The sequence below is a fragment of the Gymnoscopelus microlampas genome, assembly GCF_963454915.1.
Source record: "Gymnoscopelus microlampas genome assembly, chromosome: 2".
Classification (NCBI taxonomy): Eukaryota; Metazoa; Chordata; class Actinopteri; order Myctophiformes; family Myctophidae; genus Gymnoscopelus; species Gymnoscopelus microlampas.
The window spans coordinates 48,292,424-48,313,565 of NC_139939.1; the positions used below are offsets into that span (position 1 = coordinate 48,292,424).

General features: G+C 42.4%; 1 protein-coding gene across 1 annotated transcript; it reads left to right on the forward strand.

Moving 5' to 3' along the window:
- Window positions 1-11,384: 11,384 nt before the first annotated feature.
- LOC311055526 (ubiquitin-conjugating enzyme E2 D4-like) lies at window positions 11,385-11,828 on the forward strand (the record flags this gene model as incomplete). Its single annotated transcript, XM_084071746.1, has 1 exon — window positions 11,385-11,828. One exon carries the CDS (start codon window positions 11,385-11,387, stop codon window positions 11,826-11,828), a length of 444 nt encoding a protein of 147 aa, XP_083927872.1.
- Between the last annotated feature and the right edge of the window lie 9,314 nt (window positions 11,829-21,142).

A 21,142-nucleotide genomic window follows, 5' to 3' on the forward strand; every position in this document is an offset into this window, starting at 1 on the left:
AGCTCTATATTCTGATAGTACTCGTTGCTATAGAGTGTTTGTTCAGTAAAAGGAGTCTCCCATGTCTCTCTCCAGCTCTTCATTAAACAGAAAATGCATTTTCAGTGCTCTCTCCTGATTGGCTTAAATTTGTACAACCTGAAAATGTACTATATTCTGTTTACTAAAGAGCTGGAGAGACCACGTGACCGAACAAACGCTCTGTAGCAATGATTACTATCAGAATATAGTACTTTAACCTTTTTAACGAGAAAAAAAAACATCACTTTTCCTACCTTTAACTGAAATGAATTATCTTCCTAACTGGTTCAGGAACATTATGTGGCCAAACATTAAAATTATGTTTCAGTTCAGAAAATAACAACAGAATGATTTAGTCTTTAAGCCCTGGTTTTTAATACAGATGCCAACAACTTTCAGTGGACTATACCCCTTACTTTACACTTTGGCTATTCAAAAATAGCAGATATACAAGCTCATGTGAGCTTGTAGATATGCTATTTTTGAAAAAGCGTGAAAAACATTTGTAACTGTCAAATGTAAACAAATTCTGTATTTTCAAAATGTCGCGTTTTTTGGGCGGATTTTTTTTTTCTTTTTTTCGTGTTTTGGTTACTTTATTTCGGTTTTAGGGTTAGGGTTAGGTTATTTAATTCTTATTTTTGCCTGATTTTACCAATTTATTATCAAACTTTTTTTTTTTTCAAAAAGTGGGGCGTATGAAATCACAGATCTGTGAGAGTGAGGGTGTCGCGTCGTATTCACAGTGAATGGCCGTGACCAGTTTATTTTCTTTAACTTTAAAGTGTGCTGCATCCCTCAGTAGCTGTGCTAGTCTGCATCCCTTGGAGAGCTACAGTGATAGACATGCCGACAGGCATGGTGTCAGCTCCTCTTTCTTCACAACATATCAGCAGCAAACCACAACATCTCCTATCAGTTCACATAGCCCCAAAACTAAACACCAAGTGGTGTAAAGTAACTAAGTACATGTACTCAAGTAGTGTACTTAAGTACACTTTTGAGGATTTTTTTTTACTTACTACTGGAGTATTTCCCATTTTCTGCACCTTTACTTCTACTCCACTACATCTCAGAGGCAAATATTGTACTTTTACTTTTACTATAATTATTTGAAAACTTTAGTTACTAGTTACTTTTCAGATATAAATTATGAAACATACATCAACCACTTCAGCCCTATCGCGACGCGTTGTGAGCTTGTAGATCGGCTATTTTCAAACATTTTAGAACTTTTACTTTTGGTACTTTAAAGGAGGAGTTCACCCAAAAAAAGGACTTATTTTCTATCAATTGCACACCCTATGAAGACTTGAATCCATGGATTCTTTTTTGTTTTTCTCGCATTCCTAAGCTAATAATTTGATTCCCATCTCCTACCGGCTAATGTATCCGGTAGGAGACACAAAGTAGATTATTTGTGTCTCCTACCGGAAATACACACGGTCATCAAATTATTGTCTTATGAATGCCACAAAAACAAAAATAAATCCATGAAATCAAGGCTTCATGGGGTGTGCAATTGATAGAAAATTAGTCATTTTTTGGGTGAACTCCTCCTTTAAGTACATATTGATGCCAATACTTTTGTGCTTTTACTACTTTACTTGTAACAAAGTATTTCTATATTGCATTATTGGTACTTTTACTTAAGTAAAGAATTTGATTACTTTTTCCACCACTGCTAAACAATGACCTTGAAGCTTGTCCCCTCTCACAATATAGGACATTGTAGCCCGTTGGCATGGTGGCACAGCCAGATGGGCAAACGCGTGAAGACATATGCCATGTACAGTACAGTTCAATTCCTCCATATGTCACTCTCTGTCCTGTACATCAGACACCAGCAGCCTTAGGAGTGATGTCACTATACCGGAACTTTACCTCTACCGGGCTTTACCTGATGTGGTACACAGTCTAAAAATAATTCTAAATTATTTACCTCTAAAAAAAAAAAGCAGATATACAAGCTCATAGCACGGCACCGAGTGCCGCGCTATGAGCTTGTAGATCTGTTTTTTTTTTTTTAATCATGAAAATTTGGGCAAATCTTGGAATACATATTTTGTTTTAAAAGTGATCATTTGTAACTCATCTTTGCTTCTGGGGATTCTACAAATGTCCTTCTAAATCTGTTTTCTGAAATACTTACAGTATGTTGCTATATCAGTGGTGATCAAACTTTTCCACGTCAAGGACCTCTCAAAATGATATGTATTTGGCCACGGACCTCCATCTGAAAATATTTTGTTCCAAAAATTTCAAGTTTCCAAAATAGTTTAAACTAGGTCATAATGTGACCAAACGTTCATAATGTGACCAATGTAAGTCACATTCTACAGTTTACTCAAACCTGCCGTGGATAAGACAGTTGCTGCTCTCAGGAAAGAGGACATCACATTTGAGGAGGAACAGCCAGTGTTGATTTTTACAGCAAATTTTGATTTAGGTTCAGTCATAGTCTTTTGAATAAAATTCCATTTAGTTTTAGTCATATTTTAGTCATCTGAAATGTTTTAGTTTTTGTCTAGTTTTAGTTGACTAAATATCATAAGATTATAGTCGACTAAATCTACAGTTGATTTAGTCGACTATAATGTGTTTTGGCGTTGCCTTGATGCCGTCGTAATGGCTGATTTTACACTTGGTTGCATGCTGAAAATAGCAGATCTACAAGCCCACAGAGCGACGCGTTGTGAGCTTGCAGATCTGCTATTTTCAAAGCACAACACCGGAGCACAACCAAGCATAAAATGTCTTGTATTTTCTACTGGATCTCTTGTCTTCCCTAACATTTTAGTCTAGTTTTTATTTGTTGACAAAATTGTCAGTATATTTAGTCTTAGTTTTAGTCATCATAGTTTAGTTTTTATTTTATTTTTTTTGTCGACGAAATCAACACTGGGAACAGCGAAAGAATTATTGTGTCCCCAGAAGTGCGCTCATGCAGCCAAATGTGAGCATACACAGCGAGGGGGTTCCGTCACAGCCGAGCGAGGACGACCCACACAGCCTGTGGGTCGGGATTACACATGATATACGACTTCAGAGCAAAAGCCAGCTGAGCAGCTGTCACCCCCCTCCCTCCCTTCTAGAAAAGCTTAATACCTACTACGCATCGTTTTGAGATCGCAGACAATAACAAAACCCCCCTCTCCACAGCCGTCTCTGCTGACAAGACCTGTATGTACAGTATGCGTGCCGAAAGGTGACGTCACCCTCAGCGCCTGGAGAGGAGCAGACACTCTGACAAGGAGCTGCATATAGGCGCCGTGCTTGACGTCTAGGGCTGTCAGGATTACACATTTAACTTGACGATTAATTGTCACTCGAATAATTGCGATTAACGATTTAATTGTGCTTCTGTCGTTGAAAATGATTGGAACGTTATGAATAAAAATTACAGTTTGGCTTTTAGCCTTCGTAAACAAAAGTTGCACAGGGCAGATATGACAAATAACACATATTTAATTACCTTATACTTAAAAATAAACATTAATAGTGGAAATAGCCGATCTATAAGCTCAAATGCGTCGCATCGCGGCGCGTTTTGAGCTTGTAGATCTGCTATTTCCACTATTTTTGACACTTTTTTGAAAATATGACATATTTACATGGAATTGATTATGAAGATTATGACGATTATGCAAAAATAATTGCGATTATGTAGAATAATTGCGATCAGACGATTATGTAATAATTGTGACAGGCCTAATGACGTCACCACACTTGTTATTGTCGTGTCCGATATGTATAGGATTTTGAAGCATAAATGTTTTAAATATAAATATAAATGTACCACAACCCGTTTGTGGGTTTTAATACACCGTGGTGCATCCGGCTTTGTCTAGCGTCGCTATGTACACAATTGGCCCATGTTCGGGGGAGGGAAGCCGCGGGCAGCCATTTGTCACGTACTCCTCCTACTGGCTGCAGGCAGCGTTGCCAGATCTGCTTATTATGATTTCCCCGCGAGATTGATGTGAAAATAGCCGATCTACAAGCTCACAACGCGTCGCATCGCGACGCGTTGTGAGCTTGTAGATCTGCTATTTTCAAATAGCTGATGTATATGTTAAAGTGCTCACCTGGCCCATAGTAGCTTCTTTTGGGCTGGTTTTCCTAGGCCTGGTTGCTTGTTTCTCTCACAGAATCTGGCCACCTGTCAGCAGGGAGTGTTGGGCGGGAGGAGTAGGACGAAGGCTCTACGTCCTACCAGTGGGGGCTCCTCACAAGCTGGCAGGTGAGTCAGTATGGGTACAACAGCAGTGACATCACACAGAAGTGTGTGGGGAGGAGGAGGAGGGTAAAAACAAAACAAAAAATGATGTAGACACCACATTGGCTGCTGCTGTTCATGCTGCCATGCATCAACGCAGACGCCATATTGTGGATCACAGCCGTGCCTCCTAATACGTATGCTACATGCCCCATATACTGTTTATGTCTATGCGAGCTCTCTCCACAATGAAATACTTAGTTAAAGTAAAAATGTGCGCTTTCATACCAAAACACCTGATCTTGTAGATCTCTGTAGATAATAACAGTAAGGATCTCTGTCCAGTCAATGGAAAGCAGTGTATGAAATGCAAAAAGTTCACAGCTCACTGCCCTGAGAAAAGCCACAATGGATTGCTGGCCTATAACACAAGGTCACATTGCTCGCCTAGCATTCAAGAGTATTGGAATCACAGAGATGAGGGTTCGTCCAAAGGACAGATTGCAGATTCCCCTCAGTAATCAATAAAACTCTGATACAATATTTTTGAGGATAAACTTTATAATCTAACGTCTTATTCTCATTACACGTGAGAGTTGGCTATTTACTGTATCAACGGATCCATCGCGTGAAGGACTCGCTTGCACTGAACTACAAGTTGTCAAGTCAAGTGGGTGCAGTCCCGCCTGTAGATCTGTCCGTTTTGAAGAGTGATGACGTTTTTCGTCTGACGTTGGATGTCTTAAATCTTAAATCTTTTTTTTTGTCCATGAATTTTGACGGACGTCTGCACTTTCATACGTCTGCTTGGAGGCAGACTTACATGGGACCAAAGCTTGCGATAATAGTGCCATGGTCTCTATACATATGACAAAAATAAACCTGAACTTGAACAAACCTGAAAAAAAATATTTATGTGCCCAACATTTGTCAAACACATATTAAATAAAGAAAGAAAGATCTATTGCTTGGATGCATATTATAGACGTGATGCAAATTCAACCAATTTTTATTTCTTTTCAGTTGGCGCATTTAAAGCTGAATTATTAGTTCCCTAAGCATGTTTGCCGTTAGTGTAAGTGTGGCCACAGTTTCGCCTTGGGCTTTCTTGCCAACTCCAATGTCGCGACCACATTACAGGAACGCGTCTTACAGTACCATCTGATGAGGATACAGTATGGATGAAATCTAGCTGGGTCCATTACTCCATTTACAATTCCGATGAAGGACAGTGGATAATGTTCATCCAGATTCCCTTCAGTAATCAATAAAGCTCTGATAAAAAAAAAAGAAGGATATTGGCGGATTCCAGCATCATCTTTTTACCTCGCGAGTGAGTGATTCAGTAGAAAGGGCTTATATAATATCCTTTCCAAGTTTTATTAGCATTTGGTCGTGAAGTTAAACTTTGTAAACTAACTTCTTATTCTCATTACACATACTTTATTAACGTTCAGCGACCGTGCGGATCCATCGCGTGAGGGACTCGCCTGTGCTGATCTGCAAGTGGGTGCTTCCCGCCACATAGTTTTTTTCAACAAAAAATGGGTGTTATTTTGATTTGAAGTGTCCTTAGGCTACTGATAAACTCAACGCTCGTTCAAGTCCGGAATCTCGCTATGAAATCCCACGGCTTGTTCCTACATCAGTTCAAGTTTATATATTGTGATGGCCAATAAAACTATATATATATATATATATATATATATATATATATATATATATATATATATATATATATATATATATATATATATATATGTATATGTATATGTATATATATATGTATATATAGATATATAGTGGCCGCAATTTGTGTTTTCCAAATCTGAAGACACAAAGGAAGAGAAATAGATGCCATTGTCATCTAATATTTCCATTAGGATCAAAGTCAGAGGATGGAGAGGATAAGACGGAAGAGGAAATAATGGACGGAATTGCCAGGAATGTCCTGTCAGGCATGACAGATGTCTTGCGGAAGTGGTTTGAGCGGTGGATAGGAGTGTTTAAAAAGCTCTCAGTTTCTAAGAGGAACGCGTTAGATCTCCACTGGGTTGAAACAAGGTGACTTTGAGTCTTTCAGACACATACATGCATATACCTCGGGGGAGCAGCGAGGTGTGTGCGCGTGCGCGCGCATGTGTGTGGGTGGGTTGCTGTCTGGATCTGAGAGCTTCTTTTTTTTTGTATCATGCTGGTGACAAGATGCTAATGTGCCATAGCACTCTGAGCTGTGTGCGTGGGTGGGATGCTTGAGAATGAATTATCACCAGCAGTGTTTCCCAAACGGTGTGGAATGCTCGGAGACAAAGTCAAAGTGCACCTTTGGATTTTGTGACTAGCACTCCTTATTATTGCAATATACCACCATTATACAAAAAGTCATTAATTATTACTAAACTCGTACCATTCCTACTATATCAGTACACACTCATTTCACAAGGCAGAGGCAAATACTGTACCCTAAAATAAATATTATTTTAAGCACTTTAAACCTGGCTTCCTTAGTTTGGGGATAATAGTCTTGATTTGTGTCTGTTTGGTGAATGCATTAGAGGTTATAACAATACGTAACTTTGCCTTTCATAACTTGTATTCAAATCTGTCTATGCTAGAGGAGAACTGATCTTCCAGAGATAATATTAGCTAGTATAATGTGGATAACGTTGTCCTTTAAGAAACATACCTTTTATAATGGCTCCGTTATTCTGTTTTAATAACCATTGGCTACAATACTGTACCATCTATAATAGCATAATGGAATAATGTAAAATGACCTGATGGCATCTACGAAAGAACGACATGGTCTACAATAACATAATGATGTTAAACATCTGTTAATATCCCTTGGGGTGCTGTTGAGCAGACATTTTGTACTTCAGATTGTGTTCGCACACATCATCTCTCGTGACAGGTTTTGAGTGCTGTTTAACGTTCTGCCGCACCAAGGTGAAGATATCACCATATATCTGCTCATCACCATATTAGGTATCCCATTACAGCCACTACTCATGCATTACAGGGTCTGATGGAGAGATGTAAAATGGGATTATTACTGCGTGGGCGAAGGCCAAGCCGTCTAGAAGTGTGTGTGTGTGTGTGTGTGTGTGTGTGTGTGTGTGTGTGTGTGTGTGTGTGTGTGTGTGTGTGTGTGTGTGTGTGTGTGTGTGTGTGTGTGTGTGTGTGTGTGTGTGTGTGTGTGTGTGTGTGTGTGTGTGTGTGTGTGTACGTGGGCAGGGACACCCTAGTCGGTCCTCTTTACTGCTATGCGGCCGGTGGGGTGACCTCGTCTTTGGGAGGCGCTGATAAGATGAGACAAGCGAGCAGAGTACGAGGAGGACACACCAGAACCAGAGTGAAGGGAGAGGAACCGATGGTACTGCGCGGCGACTAAACCTTGATGACCACACCTGGTGGAGGACCGAGAAGGAATTCCACTGACCAAGTGCTGACGCGAGGCTCAGATCAACTACAGCAGTGGTTCTCAAACTTTTTCATGTCAAGGACCCCCAAAATGATATGTATTTGGCCGCGGACCCCCATCTAAAAGTATTTTTTTCCAGGGACCCCCCAGAAGCAAAGATTTGAGTTACAAATGTTTGCTTTAAAAATATATATATTCAAAGATTTGCACAAATTTTCAAGATTTTTCAAAAATAGCAGATCTACAAGCTCATAGCGCGGCACCGAGTGCCACGCTATGAGCTTGTATATCTGTTATTTTTGAATAGCCAAAGTATAAAAGGTCATAATTATTCTGATGCTATATATTTACACATTCTGCTGGGCACCCCCTGGAACCCCCTCAAGTACCCCTGGGGGTCCCCGGACCCCACTTTGAGAACCAATGAACTACAGCACTTGGTCCCCCTGAGTGTCACATGGCGTGCTTCCTTGTCCTCTGCAGGGCCCCCGTAAGGAAGTAAGGAAGTAAGGAAGTAAGGAAGCAAGGAAATGGAAAGTAATGTAAACGGTAAAATCCTGTTCAATTCATTCCAAGACTCTCATAGTCACTGTGTATCCTCCTCAAGCAAAGCTGGCGTTAAGGGCCGCCCAGCACGTCCAATAGTCATCTCAGTCCCTCATTAGGACTAAAGTGTCACTGCTGGTCCTTTTCTCTAAAAGGGGACCCTGCTGTGAACTGCAAACTGTTTGAAGGGCCTCCCAGGATGTCCTTTCATTTCCTTTCCTACATCCTTCCTTTCCTCCTTTGTCTCCAGCCAATCCATCATTCTTTTCTTGAGGAGAACTTCTTAATTAGTCATCAGAAGTTAAAAAAAGAAAAGGAAAAAAAGATAAAGAATATCCACAAAGAGGCACTGGAGCCACACTCTAATTCCACATTCACACGCCATCGTGTCTCCGCTGACCAGATAGATTGGATGTTCTGAATATGCTATGTAATAATGAAGCAAGCTAAAAATAACTCATTTTCGCCCCTAATAGAGCACTTTATCCAATGGAAATAACCCCCGTTGAGCAAACTCTTTGAGAGCCATTTGAAATGCCATCAAGCTCTCTTTTCTCTTTGACTTGGCAAATGCCCCAGTATATCTCCAGTTAATGAGGTGTCCTTCTAACACGCGAAGACGCGGACGGGTGCTGTTAGTGGGAGTGGCAGGTTCAGACTGATGGTAGACGACTATGGAGACCAGCGAGGCCTGGTGTCTGATCAGCTTGGGGAAGCAAAAGTTCTAAAATAATTTCCAAAAGATATTGTCAGTGGCGTGCACAGACATTTTTAGGGGCAGGTGCTCAAGTAAATTATACTTTTTTTTGTTTACTTGGTCTGCTCTTTTTTCCCTCTACACCTATACCTTTTTTTTTTGGCTAAAGTTCTCCTCAGAAAAGGGATGCTAGGTTTCGAGTGGTTATGGTAAAAAGAAAAATCATATCACATAAAGATTTGGCAGACCCCCTGTAGTAACTCTGAGGACCCCCTAGGGGTCCCGGACCCCCTGTTGAAGACCCCTGCTGTAAACTGGAAAAAAAAATGTTTTTTTTTCAAAAGGGCACTTCTGGTCAAGAGGGCAAAGGGCAGTTGCTCTAGCACCACCTAGAGTCTATCTGTGCACGTCCCTGGATATTGTTTACTGTTTTACTGTTTCCCGCTTGGTGCCTTTGCGTCTGGATAAACTTGTCTCCTCCATCTGAAACAACCATGGTTGGCAGCCAGGTTTTGGTCGCTCGGGGTGACTTCTCAGCATGCGGCGGTACTTAACTTGCTAGCTGCCATATTAGCCCCAGGAGAGATATGGCTTTAATTTGCGATGACGGTCAGCTGCAGCAGCATCTTCTCCCGGGAAGATATGCATGGCAGTTGACCCCTCTCTGCCCATTTACCACCCCCTCAGCTAGGGCAAATAAAGCTTAAGTCATAATAGGATTTATCAATGAAGTATGGGAGGTCATTTTAGAGTAAGCTGTCCATCTAGTATAATATGGCATTTGGTGAACTGCCTTACAGTCACATTCAAACTTCTAATCTTGCCAGTGTGAATGCCAGATACAAACCATATTGAATCTAATCTAGAAATCTAAATATTTAACCTACACATTCAGGGTTAACTCTTAGTACAAAAAGAATTAGCCTACAATTCATAAAATGTTGATTATACAATAATGACACTTATAAATGCAACCTAAATGTGGCACTGCCAGAATTGTTTGGAGTTGTAGGAATGTAGGGCACCTTGCGTTTTTGCAATCTATGCACTTGGATTTCTTTAGAGGAGCGCCAGGATGGTTGAAGTTGCAACCTGCAAATATATGTCCTGTGTAATTGGCGTCAGTCGAGCATTTGCAACATTGTAAAAGGTTGACTGACGACAATGCCATTAGCAATTTTAAAATATTTCAATATTGCATTAAGGTTCATTAAAAATTATAATAAACTGAAGTACAGTAGCTTGCATTTTTCACTTGAAAACATTCAAGTGAAAGAGAATTTGACAGAATACGTGTGCATGCATGGATTAATCAATTTTATTGTATGCATAATGTTTTTATTGTACTTTGACAAAACAATAAGGCCCTTTATTAAAATGTTTTAATAAGGTTTACGATTTGCATTATTATTATTCAATAAACCTTGAAAGTTAGTAGAAAAGTGATCAATTTTATGATTTCACATGAGGTCTGCAAAGTTCTTTTTAGATGAAGTTAGCGTATAAATTACACCCCCTAAAAGACCAAACGAGACCTTCCGACTTCACAGCTTATGCAGGAGATGCTGGTGTTGTCATGACTTATATCATGTATCACTGAGGTCAATAAACATTATTCATATTAACAATACCGCAGCCTGACAGCGACCATGATGGAAGTGAAACAAGGTCATTATTATTTGGCCCAGTCATGTAATTAATGTCTTTTAGATGTGGTGAGATGGTTGGCCGGTAATATCTACAAGGGCTTCAATCAAGATAATATATACTATGAAATCAAGATACTATCATAGGCCTCCTATAAGTCAATCACAATAACCGCGGCATCTTTGAGTTCAGAAGGGTTGTAATATACTTCTATTGGTCTGATTCTCTCTCTCTCTCTCTCTCTCTCTCTCTCTCTCTCTCTCTCTCTCTCACACACACACACACGGCTTAGAAATATGTGTGACCTAGTTAACCTTTCATGCAAGCTTTCACTTCTCCTTTCAAGTTCTAAAAATAACTCTTAACGTTAAATGAAATATGACTGCACTTCAGCATGCATAATGCAGTGAGCAGTTAGTCTGCCATGCCTTACGTAGCACATTCACAACTCTTGACCGAATACTTCTTTGATACATCGATGATGCCCAATGTACTCTAAGAACGATGTTTGTAAATGGACAGGACACACCTGCGCAAATGTACCAATCACCATTTAATATCAGTAGATTAACCCATTCATCTATGGAGATCGTGGATGTCATCAACATGACATCACTGATGCCATAGAATGGCCTCCACGTGTGTGTTTGCGCGTGTGGTACTGACATCATAGACTGGTCTCCCATATGACGTGGCGGTGTTGATTGATTTGGCCCTTTAAAAGGCAGAGTCGCAGGGAAATCGCTCAATGCACCGAGCCGAGTCAAAGACCGCAAGTGTAAAGGATACTCCCATCGACCTATAGCTACCTACAATTCAACAGGATTGAAATGGCTTTGAGAAGGATACAGAAGGAGTTGCAAGACTTGCAAAGGGACCCGCCAGCTCAGTGCTCAGCCGGTCCGGTCGGCGATGACTTATTTCACTGGCAAGCCACCATCATGGGACCGACCGACAGCCCGTTCCAAGGAGGGCTCTTCTTCCTCGACATCCACTTTCCCACCGACTATCCCTTTAAACCACCAAAGGTAGCCTTCACCACCAGAATCTACCACCCAAACATAAACAGCAACGGTAGCATCTGCCTCGACATCTTACGGTCCCAATGGTCGCCTGCACTTACCATATCAAAGGTGTTGTTATCCATTTGCTCTCTGCTGTGCGATCCAAACCCCAACGACCCTCTTGTTGTAGACATCGCACACGTCTATAAATCCGACAAGCAGAAGTACAACGCCTTAGCCAGAGAATGGACTCAAAAGTATGCAATTTGAAATGCTGAAGGTTTGGCAATAGTGGGGATGGTTTGAGCGCATATCTTGCTGGACTCCACACAAATGCCTCCAGTATATTCCAACTTCAACACCTTGAATTCCTTTTTTTTCTCCCTTTTTTCCATTGGTTTGGTTTATTATTATTATTATTATTATTATTATATTATTAGTGAAATGCCCTGAAAAAGAAATAAAGAAAAAAGAGATAAAAAAATACCAATTGTGATAACATTTTCCAAAGTTATGCCTTGTTAGACATTAATATTATATTTGATGAACTATACAGAATCTATTTCTATTATTTTGCATAAAAAAATCCAGATAAAATAAATACATTAAAAAAAGGCAGGTCGCAGACATACAGCTGCTAAGTGTGCAAGCAGCAGAGGAGAGGCGCGCCACATAAACATATGATGATGGCAGACATGACAGTTGTGGAAGCCCTTACCTACATAAATAGCATGTGGATACGTCACTCACAGGGTTTCATTGAGTTGATGGTACAACTATCTACAGCCTGGAGACAGCGCTACAGATGTTCTCACCGTTTTAGGTCAAATCCCTGACAAGCAAGGCATCTGGCGCTAAGATGCTATTCTAGGAAGGTGTCAGAGCTGCACGTTATGGGCGGGGGGGGAGGAGGGGGGAGAAAAGCCTCTCTCCAGGGAGAAGTGTGTTGAAGCGTGGGAGACGATGGCAAGAAAAGTGGCTGAAGGGGTGTGGAGGAGTTGGAGAAGAAAGTTAATGAGGGGGATGATTGAGGTGGAGGAGAGACAACGGGGTGGAAGACGGGAGAATGTATAGGTGGAGACGAGCCTCGACTTAACAAGGGCATCTATCAGTTTGATTGTAAGACGATCATCGCGCCGGTTCAACATGTCATGATGGTCCTTAAAGAGGCAGTGCCTCGATTGAGTTCCTATACTTTTTTTTTTTGTTCTAGTTGACATTACTCCTGTAGACCACCCGATGTGGTAAAATGTGCCAGGATGTCTTCTCTGTCTATTTTTGGATACTTTTAGTAAGCTGCACGCCTCTCTGGCAAATAGAAAAAATTGGAAAACATTTAAACTACTTGACTCAAGCTAAATTGAAGACTACTGGACTTCAGATGTATCAAGACCTGAATATTTATACTGAAGGGGTGCATTTCTCCTTTCCGACATGTCGCCTTTCCGACGTTGACTAACCCTATACCTAACCCTAACCCTAACCTTAACCGCACGCGGAAGCCACTAGTCGGAGTGGCGAGATGTCGGAATGGAAGGAGCACCCCATACTGAAGAGCATGTGTAACTTCTTGATAACCTATATGTTGTTTGTTGCAGCTAATGTCTTAGTTTCACCAGCACTGTTGGCGCGAAGCCATTTTTATACCGTGGCTCTGTAAGACGCAGAGCCCTCTAGAAGATTGTCTGTCTGTGAGTCATTCTGTCTGGGGCTAATCTTGAAAACTGTTGCAATGATCACGGACAGATTTCTTGCGCATGCCGTCAGTAGGCCGGGTAGGAACCTCCCTTCCTTCTTTTTTTTTTACATAATCTTATTTATTTATCTTAGATTTAAAACTTTTGTTTTATAATGGAAGTTAATGGCGGTTGGATCGGGCTGAAACTTTGTCCAAATGCAGGACATACTATGGCTGATGTCATAGACTGACTGACCACTTTCTACCTGAAGCCCAAGATCAATATGAAGCAACGCCATTGTTATGCCTTGTCTTGTCCGTTATTGATAGAATGTTTAAAAAGATTGCTGTTTTCATATGACAAAGCTCTCCACTCTCAGGTGATTGGCGAGCAAGGCGCTAGAGCACAGATGGACACGCATTGTCAACACCTTTTTAAGAACCGTGCAAACGGTGGGGGAGGCTACGCTCAACAACTAACCAGTTTCCACTCTTATCCTTTGTGATTGTGTTGTGAGGGAATCAGAGACCAGACAATGTCCCTGAAATATAAATGAAAATATCCTCTGGCTGGAATCATTTCTCCATTGTAGGTCAGCCCATACTAGTGTTTTTCATATAGGCCCCAATCCTCATAGATGTTTTTTTTTTCTTTTCTTGTAGCCTCTGCAGGAGGCTATAAGAGGAGGGTCGGTCAGTGTGTCTTTGGTGACTACAAATTGTGGTGATGAGCTGCTGCGTGTGACCACATAAATCCATAATATTCAGACTTCAAACTGAACTCTAATGATTATGAGCTGCTATTGGTATGACAATGGGCTACTTGAGTTCCGCGCATCACCAACTCGTACTTCCAGACCAGGCAAGGTTTCCTGGAGACGCCCACGCCTGAAGCACTGGCGCTAGCTGGAGCTGATCCGTTTCAGACGATCGTCCCTCAGGAATGTGCTCTTCTCATGCTCTTACCACATCACGGACTGTGATACAGACCACTCTTCGGTATGCAGGATCAGGATGAAATACCAACGTTACCAAGACACAGGGAAACCCTCGTATCTACATTTCCCCCCCCTTTTTTTAACTAGTGTGATGCGCTTTGGGAACACATGCCCCTTCAGTTATCCGGGACAACGCTCCATACGTACCAGACTCTTCTCCATTCTGGGCCTGGCTCCCAAATTGGAACGAACTCCCCATTGCAATTAGAACTGCAGACTTTTTCACGGGCCCTCCGATTCCGAAAATATCCGACAGGACCCGAGATCCGCCCGGGTTGGATCCGTGTCTTATCATAATAACTCAGTACCGGGTTGGAATCGGCGCTATTACCTCGGAACTCGGTCTTATGCGTAATACCCGAGTGGATCAGAGAAGACCCGTAGTATGCCTACTGTGTGTGTGCGCGGCTGCACTAATCAGGAGAGAGAGACACAATGAAGTGCTGTTTAACTTGTGTTTTAGACAGACCTAGGATCAGGTTAGTGCAGCAGCGACATAAATGGCTGTGCATCTTGTATGATGATTATTACCGTATGCTGGTTTAGGATCTGATTACTGCAGCGCAAAAAAAAAACAAGTTGGTGGCGCGCAATGCATGCACACCACCATACTGCAAGCCAAGCCAGCTGCCAGGCTGATTTGAAAACACCGGTGTGCAAATCATGGATTCCTCTGACGAGGTGAAAGCAAAGCTTTGATCATACAATGGTCATTGGTCAATAAGTCTGCTATTATTTCATAAAGTCCACATTTATTTACAAAGAAAACCTTTCGTCACGCATATCAAATTAATAATTTATAATCCAATTAGGGTCCGGATCCGGAAAAAAAAGGCTCGGGATCAGATTTCACAGGTCCATTTTGGTCCCGGACCATTTTTTTTAGACCTGTGAAGAGCTCTACCGCAGACTCACTCCCAATCTTCCGCAGTAATCTGAAAACTCACCTCTTCAGACTCCACTTTAGCCCGTAGCACTTGCCCGTGTCCTTGTAGGCTTATGCAAAGGCTAAAGTGTAATTGAGATAGCATGTTATGTAGACCGATGCCAGGTCATTTGTAGACCTGGCAGACCTGGTGTATAGTTTCAATGTACAGATTATTGATTTTTTGATATTACTGTTTAGACTGATGATAGGTTCTTGGTTTACCTATGATCCTACTATTTCTATGCATTTTGATGTATAGACCAATTATTTGTTTACCAACATTGAGACTGGACGCACAGGTGATTGTTTCATACAATACATTCTCAACCTGCTGTTTCGGGGTGCGCTGGTTTCAGCACACCCCAACCCCCATCTTGTGTGTTGGCTAGTGCTGCGCGCCCTAGCGAGACCTGACAGAACGGGTTTGACGCTTGCGCAGTATGACGCTTGCAACCGGTGTGACGTCGTCTGTTAAGGGGTCTATTACCTTGTGTTGTAAATCGCTCTGGATTAAGAGTGTCTGCTAAATGCCTAAATTGTACATTGCAATACCCATTGTCAGATTTCTCCCAGAGTGTGAGCGAGTGTGTTGTTCAGGTTGTCCAGAACCGTCGATCTGACTAATATGCCCTTATATGGAGATCTGGCTGTCCAGAACATAGGCCGTAAAAAAAAATATGGACAAGGTTTTGCCATTGTTAATTATCTTTTTTGTAAAGCCTCGTTTTTTATTTGTCAATTTTTGTTTGGGTCATTCCGTTTTAGTTAACTATAATAAACCTGCCGCTCAGCCACCTTCCCATCAGAAACTCATTAGATCATCTCCAGTTAGCCCCCCATCTATGATTTGATTCTAGTTGAAGCTCAAGACAAAAGTGTTTGAAATTTGTGAGGACCTACAGTATGTGTTCTCACGTCTCATTTTGTGACATGCGGATATGAAAGAGAGAGAGAGAGAGCCTTGGGACAAATGTGTTTGCAAAATACCACAGCATTCCCCTGCCACGCACGTCCATTGAATATGAAAACACGCTCATTATCCATTAGTGATGAATGGCATCAATAGATGACCTTGCCGCACACGCACACATACTGTACCCAGAAACAAAGGGTAGGTGAAGGTCATTAGTGAATGAGTGTGTAAAACGGAAGAAGGGGGAGAGGTTATGAAAGCTTTTACAGAGTAAAGAGGTTAGTAATACATGCTATTGATTTAGTTTGGTCATGAAAATTACATTACCATTGTGTTACCGTGACACTCCAAAGCTGCCAAAGCTGAAAAGCTTAGGATTTATCATCATGAGTAATGCATAATAATGGCCTTTGGTTCAGAAGCACTTACGTCCATTCATACAATTCAATGACTGAGAACTGCATCGTGGCACGAGGATAGGATCGAAATTCATGTTTTGATCACTGTTTATACTCCAAATATTGCAGTATAGTCCTTGGATTTTTTTTTTTACATTAGGACTGCACAACAAGGACATTATTATGATTGTGTGGTGTATTATCTACAACACACAAAGCTATAGCAATGCTTAATTTATACACTTGTAACAGATACGGTGATAATATCACAGCGTATTCATCACCGAGAACGTAATTATTTCATAAATCATATAAATACAACTTATGAAACAATTACAAATATAACAGTCCACATATGGGTATATCTGCACTGTTATATTGAACTACGTCACGGTTGTGTAACGTGAGTTCTTGGCTGCGTAAAATTAAATGTCATTCAACAAAGAAATACACTCTATAACTGGTTAGACAAAGAGACATCAAATATCAGGGGTTTTAGGTTATAATAAAAGGGTTTATTCAGGCTTCACAATTACAAGGATTTATCAAGGTATGATTCCTATGAATAGAGACAGTTAAGTCGAACACCCCCTCATTAGAAGGGGCGCTGAGTTACCGTTTAGTTGCTTTTATTAAATTGGCAGTATGACCCACGGCCGTGAATCACACATGTCAATTTAACTACCCTAACGGGAGAGATCGGTTACTGTAAGACTCCTCACCATTTGTGAAGAGGTCTCAGCAACTTTTCTCTTAAAGCAGTCACAACTCTATTTCCTAAACACGACATAAAGATTGACATCACATCAACTACGACTAGGACGGAGCGTCAAGTAGAGTTTTGTGAAGGAGAAATTTATGTTATGTATGCATTTTGAATGTGAGGGAAGGAAGAAAACAGGGAAAAGAAAAGATCATGAGAGAGGAAAAGAAAGCTACGCATTTAGAATATATCATTACAATACTTTTAGGAGTTATGCTCCAACTATGGCATGTATATATTCACTGTTACACATAGTAATGTCGCCTTAAAAGTTATGCACAAATCACATGATGAACCACACACCTTGAGAACGCGATGAGGCTCGGTTTCAGGAAAAAGGTCCGTGGAAAGTTCTTTGAGCCAGGCGTGGCTCTTTATACTAATATTCGACAAAATGTTCGAAAGAGGACTGTAGCTCAGTGTAAGGGCAGACTGAGGTAGTGATCGCGGCGGCTGTCCTCGATCAAACAGGACGCAATGACCCTCTGGTTGGTCACTGCGCGATCCGGGGGGAAGACGGCGGCTGGAGAGAGAGAGGCCGCAGAAGGCCTCCTGGTGCTGCGGGGCAGCGTGTCCGCGTCTGCCGAGGTAGAGTCCTGAAGGAGGTGGAATCCTCTACTTCAGGTGGGTTGGTTGGTTGGGTACCAGAGCCTTGAAGAGGGGAATGGTCTTCCCTTGTTGGCGGCAGGGCCAACCGGAGGTCCCGTCTGGACCTTCCTTGTCGGTGGTTCAGTATAGGATGAGCAAAGAGTGGTGGCTGAATGGGATAGTTATAGCCCAAAATCTCTTTGAAGTCATTTTAAAGTTAATTTCTTATCTTGATGGGCCAGGCTTGCTTACTCTGGCATAGCGGGGGGAAGGAAAGCCCTCAGTTGCACTTCTGACCTCGGTTAGCCTGGGCCATCTCATGCAGGTCACTTTCATGTGGTCAGAAGTCATTACTATGCTAATTCCTTATCTGGTGGTGCTGGTGTCAAACCCAGGATACAGGAAAGCCCATATTTTATGGTGCCTGACCAATCTCTGGGTAATCTAAACACAAGGTACACATTTAGTAATACAACGTAGTTAATACATTTGTATATTATTGTCCATAGTCCATATGTCTTCTTCATGAGGTCACGTGCAAAAATGTCTTTTTGTGGCGAAACGTGGCTTTCAATGCGCACAAGAGAGAGAGAGAGAGAGAGAGAGAAAGAGAGATGGGTGTGTGTGTGTGTGTGTGTGTGTATAGGCTCAGTGAGGTCACACTGGGGTTGGTCTGAACTTTTGCACCCCCCGGGGTGGACTGGCAGGGGTGCCAGGGCTGGGGTGCAGGGACAGCCGGAATGGCGTCCTGTTTGCTTGAGCGATCTTTAAGGCCTGCTTTCTCTAAGGCCTCCTCTCATCTTTGATGTCATCTTCGTTATCTTAGCAGGATTAGAGAGAAATGGTGGGAAACTCCCAACAGCCTTTTGTTAGGCGGTTTGGTATTTTAATGGTCTATCCGCGTTGTCTTCCTGTGTGAGGGACCCAGGGTCTTCAGGAAGATTGCTACAGACCCCCCCCTTAGGCCATGGGAGGTCGGACCGCAGGTCCGGATCATCTCATGGCATACAGGAACCTCAGCAACTGGATAACAGGAAGACAAGACACAGAGAGGCATACATTCCATCTGGCCTCCTAGGGCGGTTACCATTAGATTCGGCAATAACCCTAAGGCGACATTGCTATGGTCCAGTGGCATGCAACCTACGTAAAGACACAGATGGGAAAGGACAGAGGTGGAGAGAGTGAAGTATGTGTTCTTTCTCTATGGGCTTTTTAGCCAGCCGGGCTTGGCTGTTGGCTAGAAGTTTCTGAAAGGGGCCAAAGGAAAGAAACCAATAAAAACATGTTTGTGTCAGGACCGTCTGTGTCCGAGAATTGGGAGAGTTAACTATGGCTAGGGCCAGTGTTTACCCAGTATGACATGGGGTTCTGAATCTCTACGGGGGCCCAGTGGGAGAAAGAAGAAAAAATAAAAGAACAAAGGTCAAAGGCATAGTATAAATGCCACCTTTGTCTAACATCTAAAAGAAACTATGAGGTTTTCCTCGAAACCTAAAAAGGTGTTGTTGTTTTTTTTTGGGTAGGGAAAACAAAATACAAAACACACAGTCATCCCACCTTGCGGTGGTGAGGTAGTTATACTTCCAATAGGCTCGGGCCTTATTGGTGTCAGGTGGATCACTAGCCTATGTTGTTACGCTAAGGGGTCGCGGGCGCTTGGCATAATACCACGATCACCCTGAAACGGGGCCTGTAGACTAACAATCTCGGAGCCTCTATATCCCCAGAGGTTGGGTTAGGGGTAAGGCATCTTGAACGGAGGTTAGTAACGCATTTGTCTTTTAGCAAATAACGCTTGGCCATAAAGAAAGTGATAGCTGCCGTGAGGATGTATCCTAACACGGCCAGAGTGAACAACAGGGTGTCAGAGGTGGACCAAGAGCCGAGGTTGACATTTTTAGATACAGTCCTAAGGTGATCTTGGTAGTGTGCTCGGGGACTGAAATGGACATATACCTTACGGGTGTAGGTTTTACAATCAGTGATCAGGAGGCCTGTGTAATCTCTTAACACCACTCCGGTGGCACTATCTATCGTTATGAGCTCCGGTTGGGTCCGAGTTCCCACGTACAGCAACAAGAGTGTGAGTATGTGTGGGACTTTCATGCTGAAATAAACAAAAACAAAACAATACCAACATACGGTTAGCGTCAGGATGCACATGCCTATGGGAAGGTCTGCTTGTACAAAACTCCAGACATCCTGTTCATACGTGTCACATTAGGTTTAAATAGTTTGTGGTTTTAGTGGATTTTCCCACTGGGTTAATACATGTCACATTCATAGTAATTAATAGGTTTTGGTAGTGTGTGGAGACATTCAGGTACGACTACCTAAGGCCTTTTGGAGGTCCTATCTAGGGTAGCCTTTGTTTTCCCATCCTGTTCCTGGTTTAATCTATCAACCTGGCGGGGTGCCGGATGCGGCTGCGCCGATGCCTTTTTGGGGCGTGTGCAGTTTGATTTGATTCCTATGGACCCATTTGAATTCTGGATCGCCCCGAGTTTTGGGGATCTTAATCTTGTACGCTACCGGGGATAATTTATCAACCACAAGGTAGGGCCCTTTCCATTTAGGGGGAAATTTCTTAGTGAGTCTCTTTGAGGCTCCCCTGCTGGTCCCAGCGGGGTGAGCAAATATGAAATACCGAATTTGGTCCCCAATCTCGAATTGCACCTGTGAGCACTTTTGATCATAGTAGGCCTTTCTGGCCTCTGCACTTTTCATCAAATGTTTTTGGGCGAAAGCAAACGTGGTCTTTAAGTGTTCATGCAGGTCAGTGAGATACTGATGAGTGGTGTAGGCTGTGGCTAAGTTTGCATCACCAGGGTGGTACAGTAGGTCCAGAGGTAATCTGAGTTCCCAGAAGTTTTCGCCAGCTCTGGCGAGGAACTTCTGGGCCACAGCCCTGGTATTTGTGGGCGGGATGTACGTCACGCTCTGAATCTGAGCGGACACGCCTCTTACCGGTCTGAGAGCTGTGCAACTCGTCTAAAAAGTCCGACGAGAGGCAAACAGCAGTACACAACAATGGCGGCCGAAATTTCTCAAGGGGAAATTGCTTCCCGTCGATCCTATTTAGATGCATCACCCACTGCATGTGGATCCCGCCCCCTTTTCTTCATTGGCTGTTGATTTGAATCACAACGCAGTGGCCGCGCCCCTGCTGTCCAAGCTCCGACGCTAACCCTCCCAGACTAGTCCAGAGGCAGAGTCATCTGTCGACCTGTCATCATTTCAAATGGTGACACCCCGGTCGTATTGTGTGGATAGCAAATGAGGCACCCCTTTACATAGTCTGTAGCGTCTTCGTGC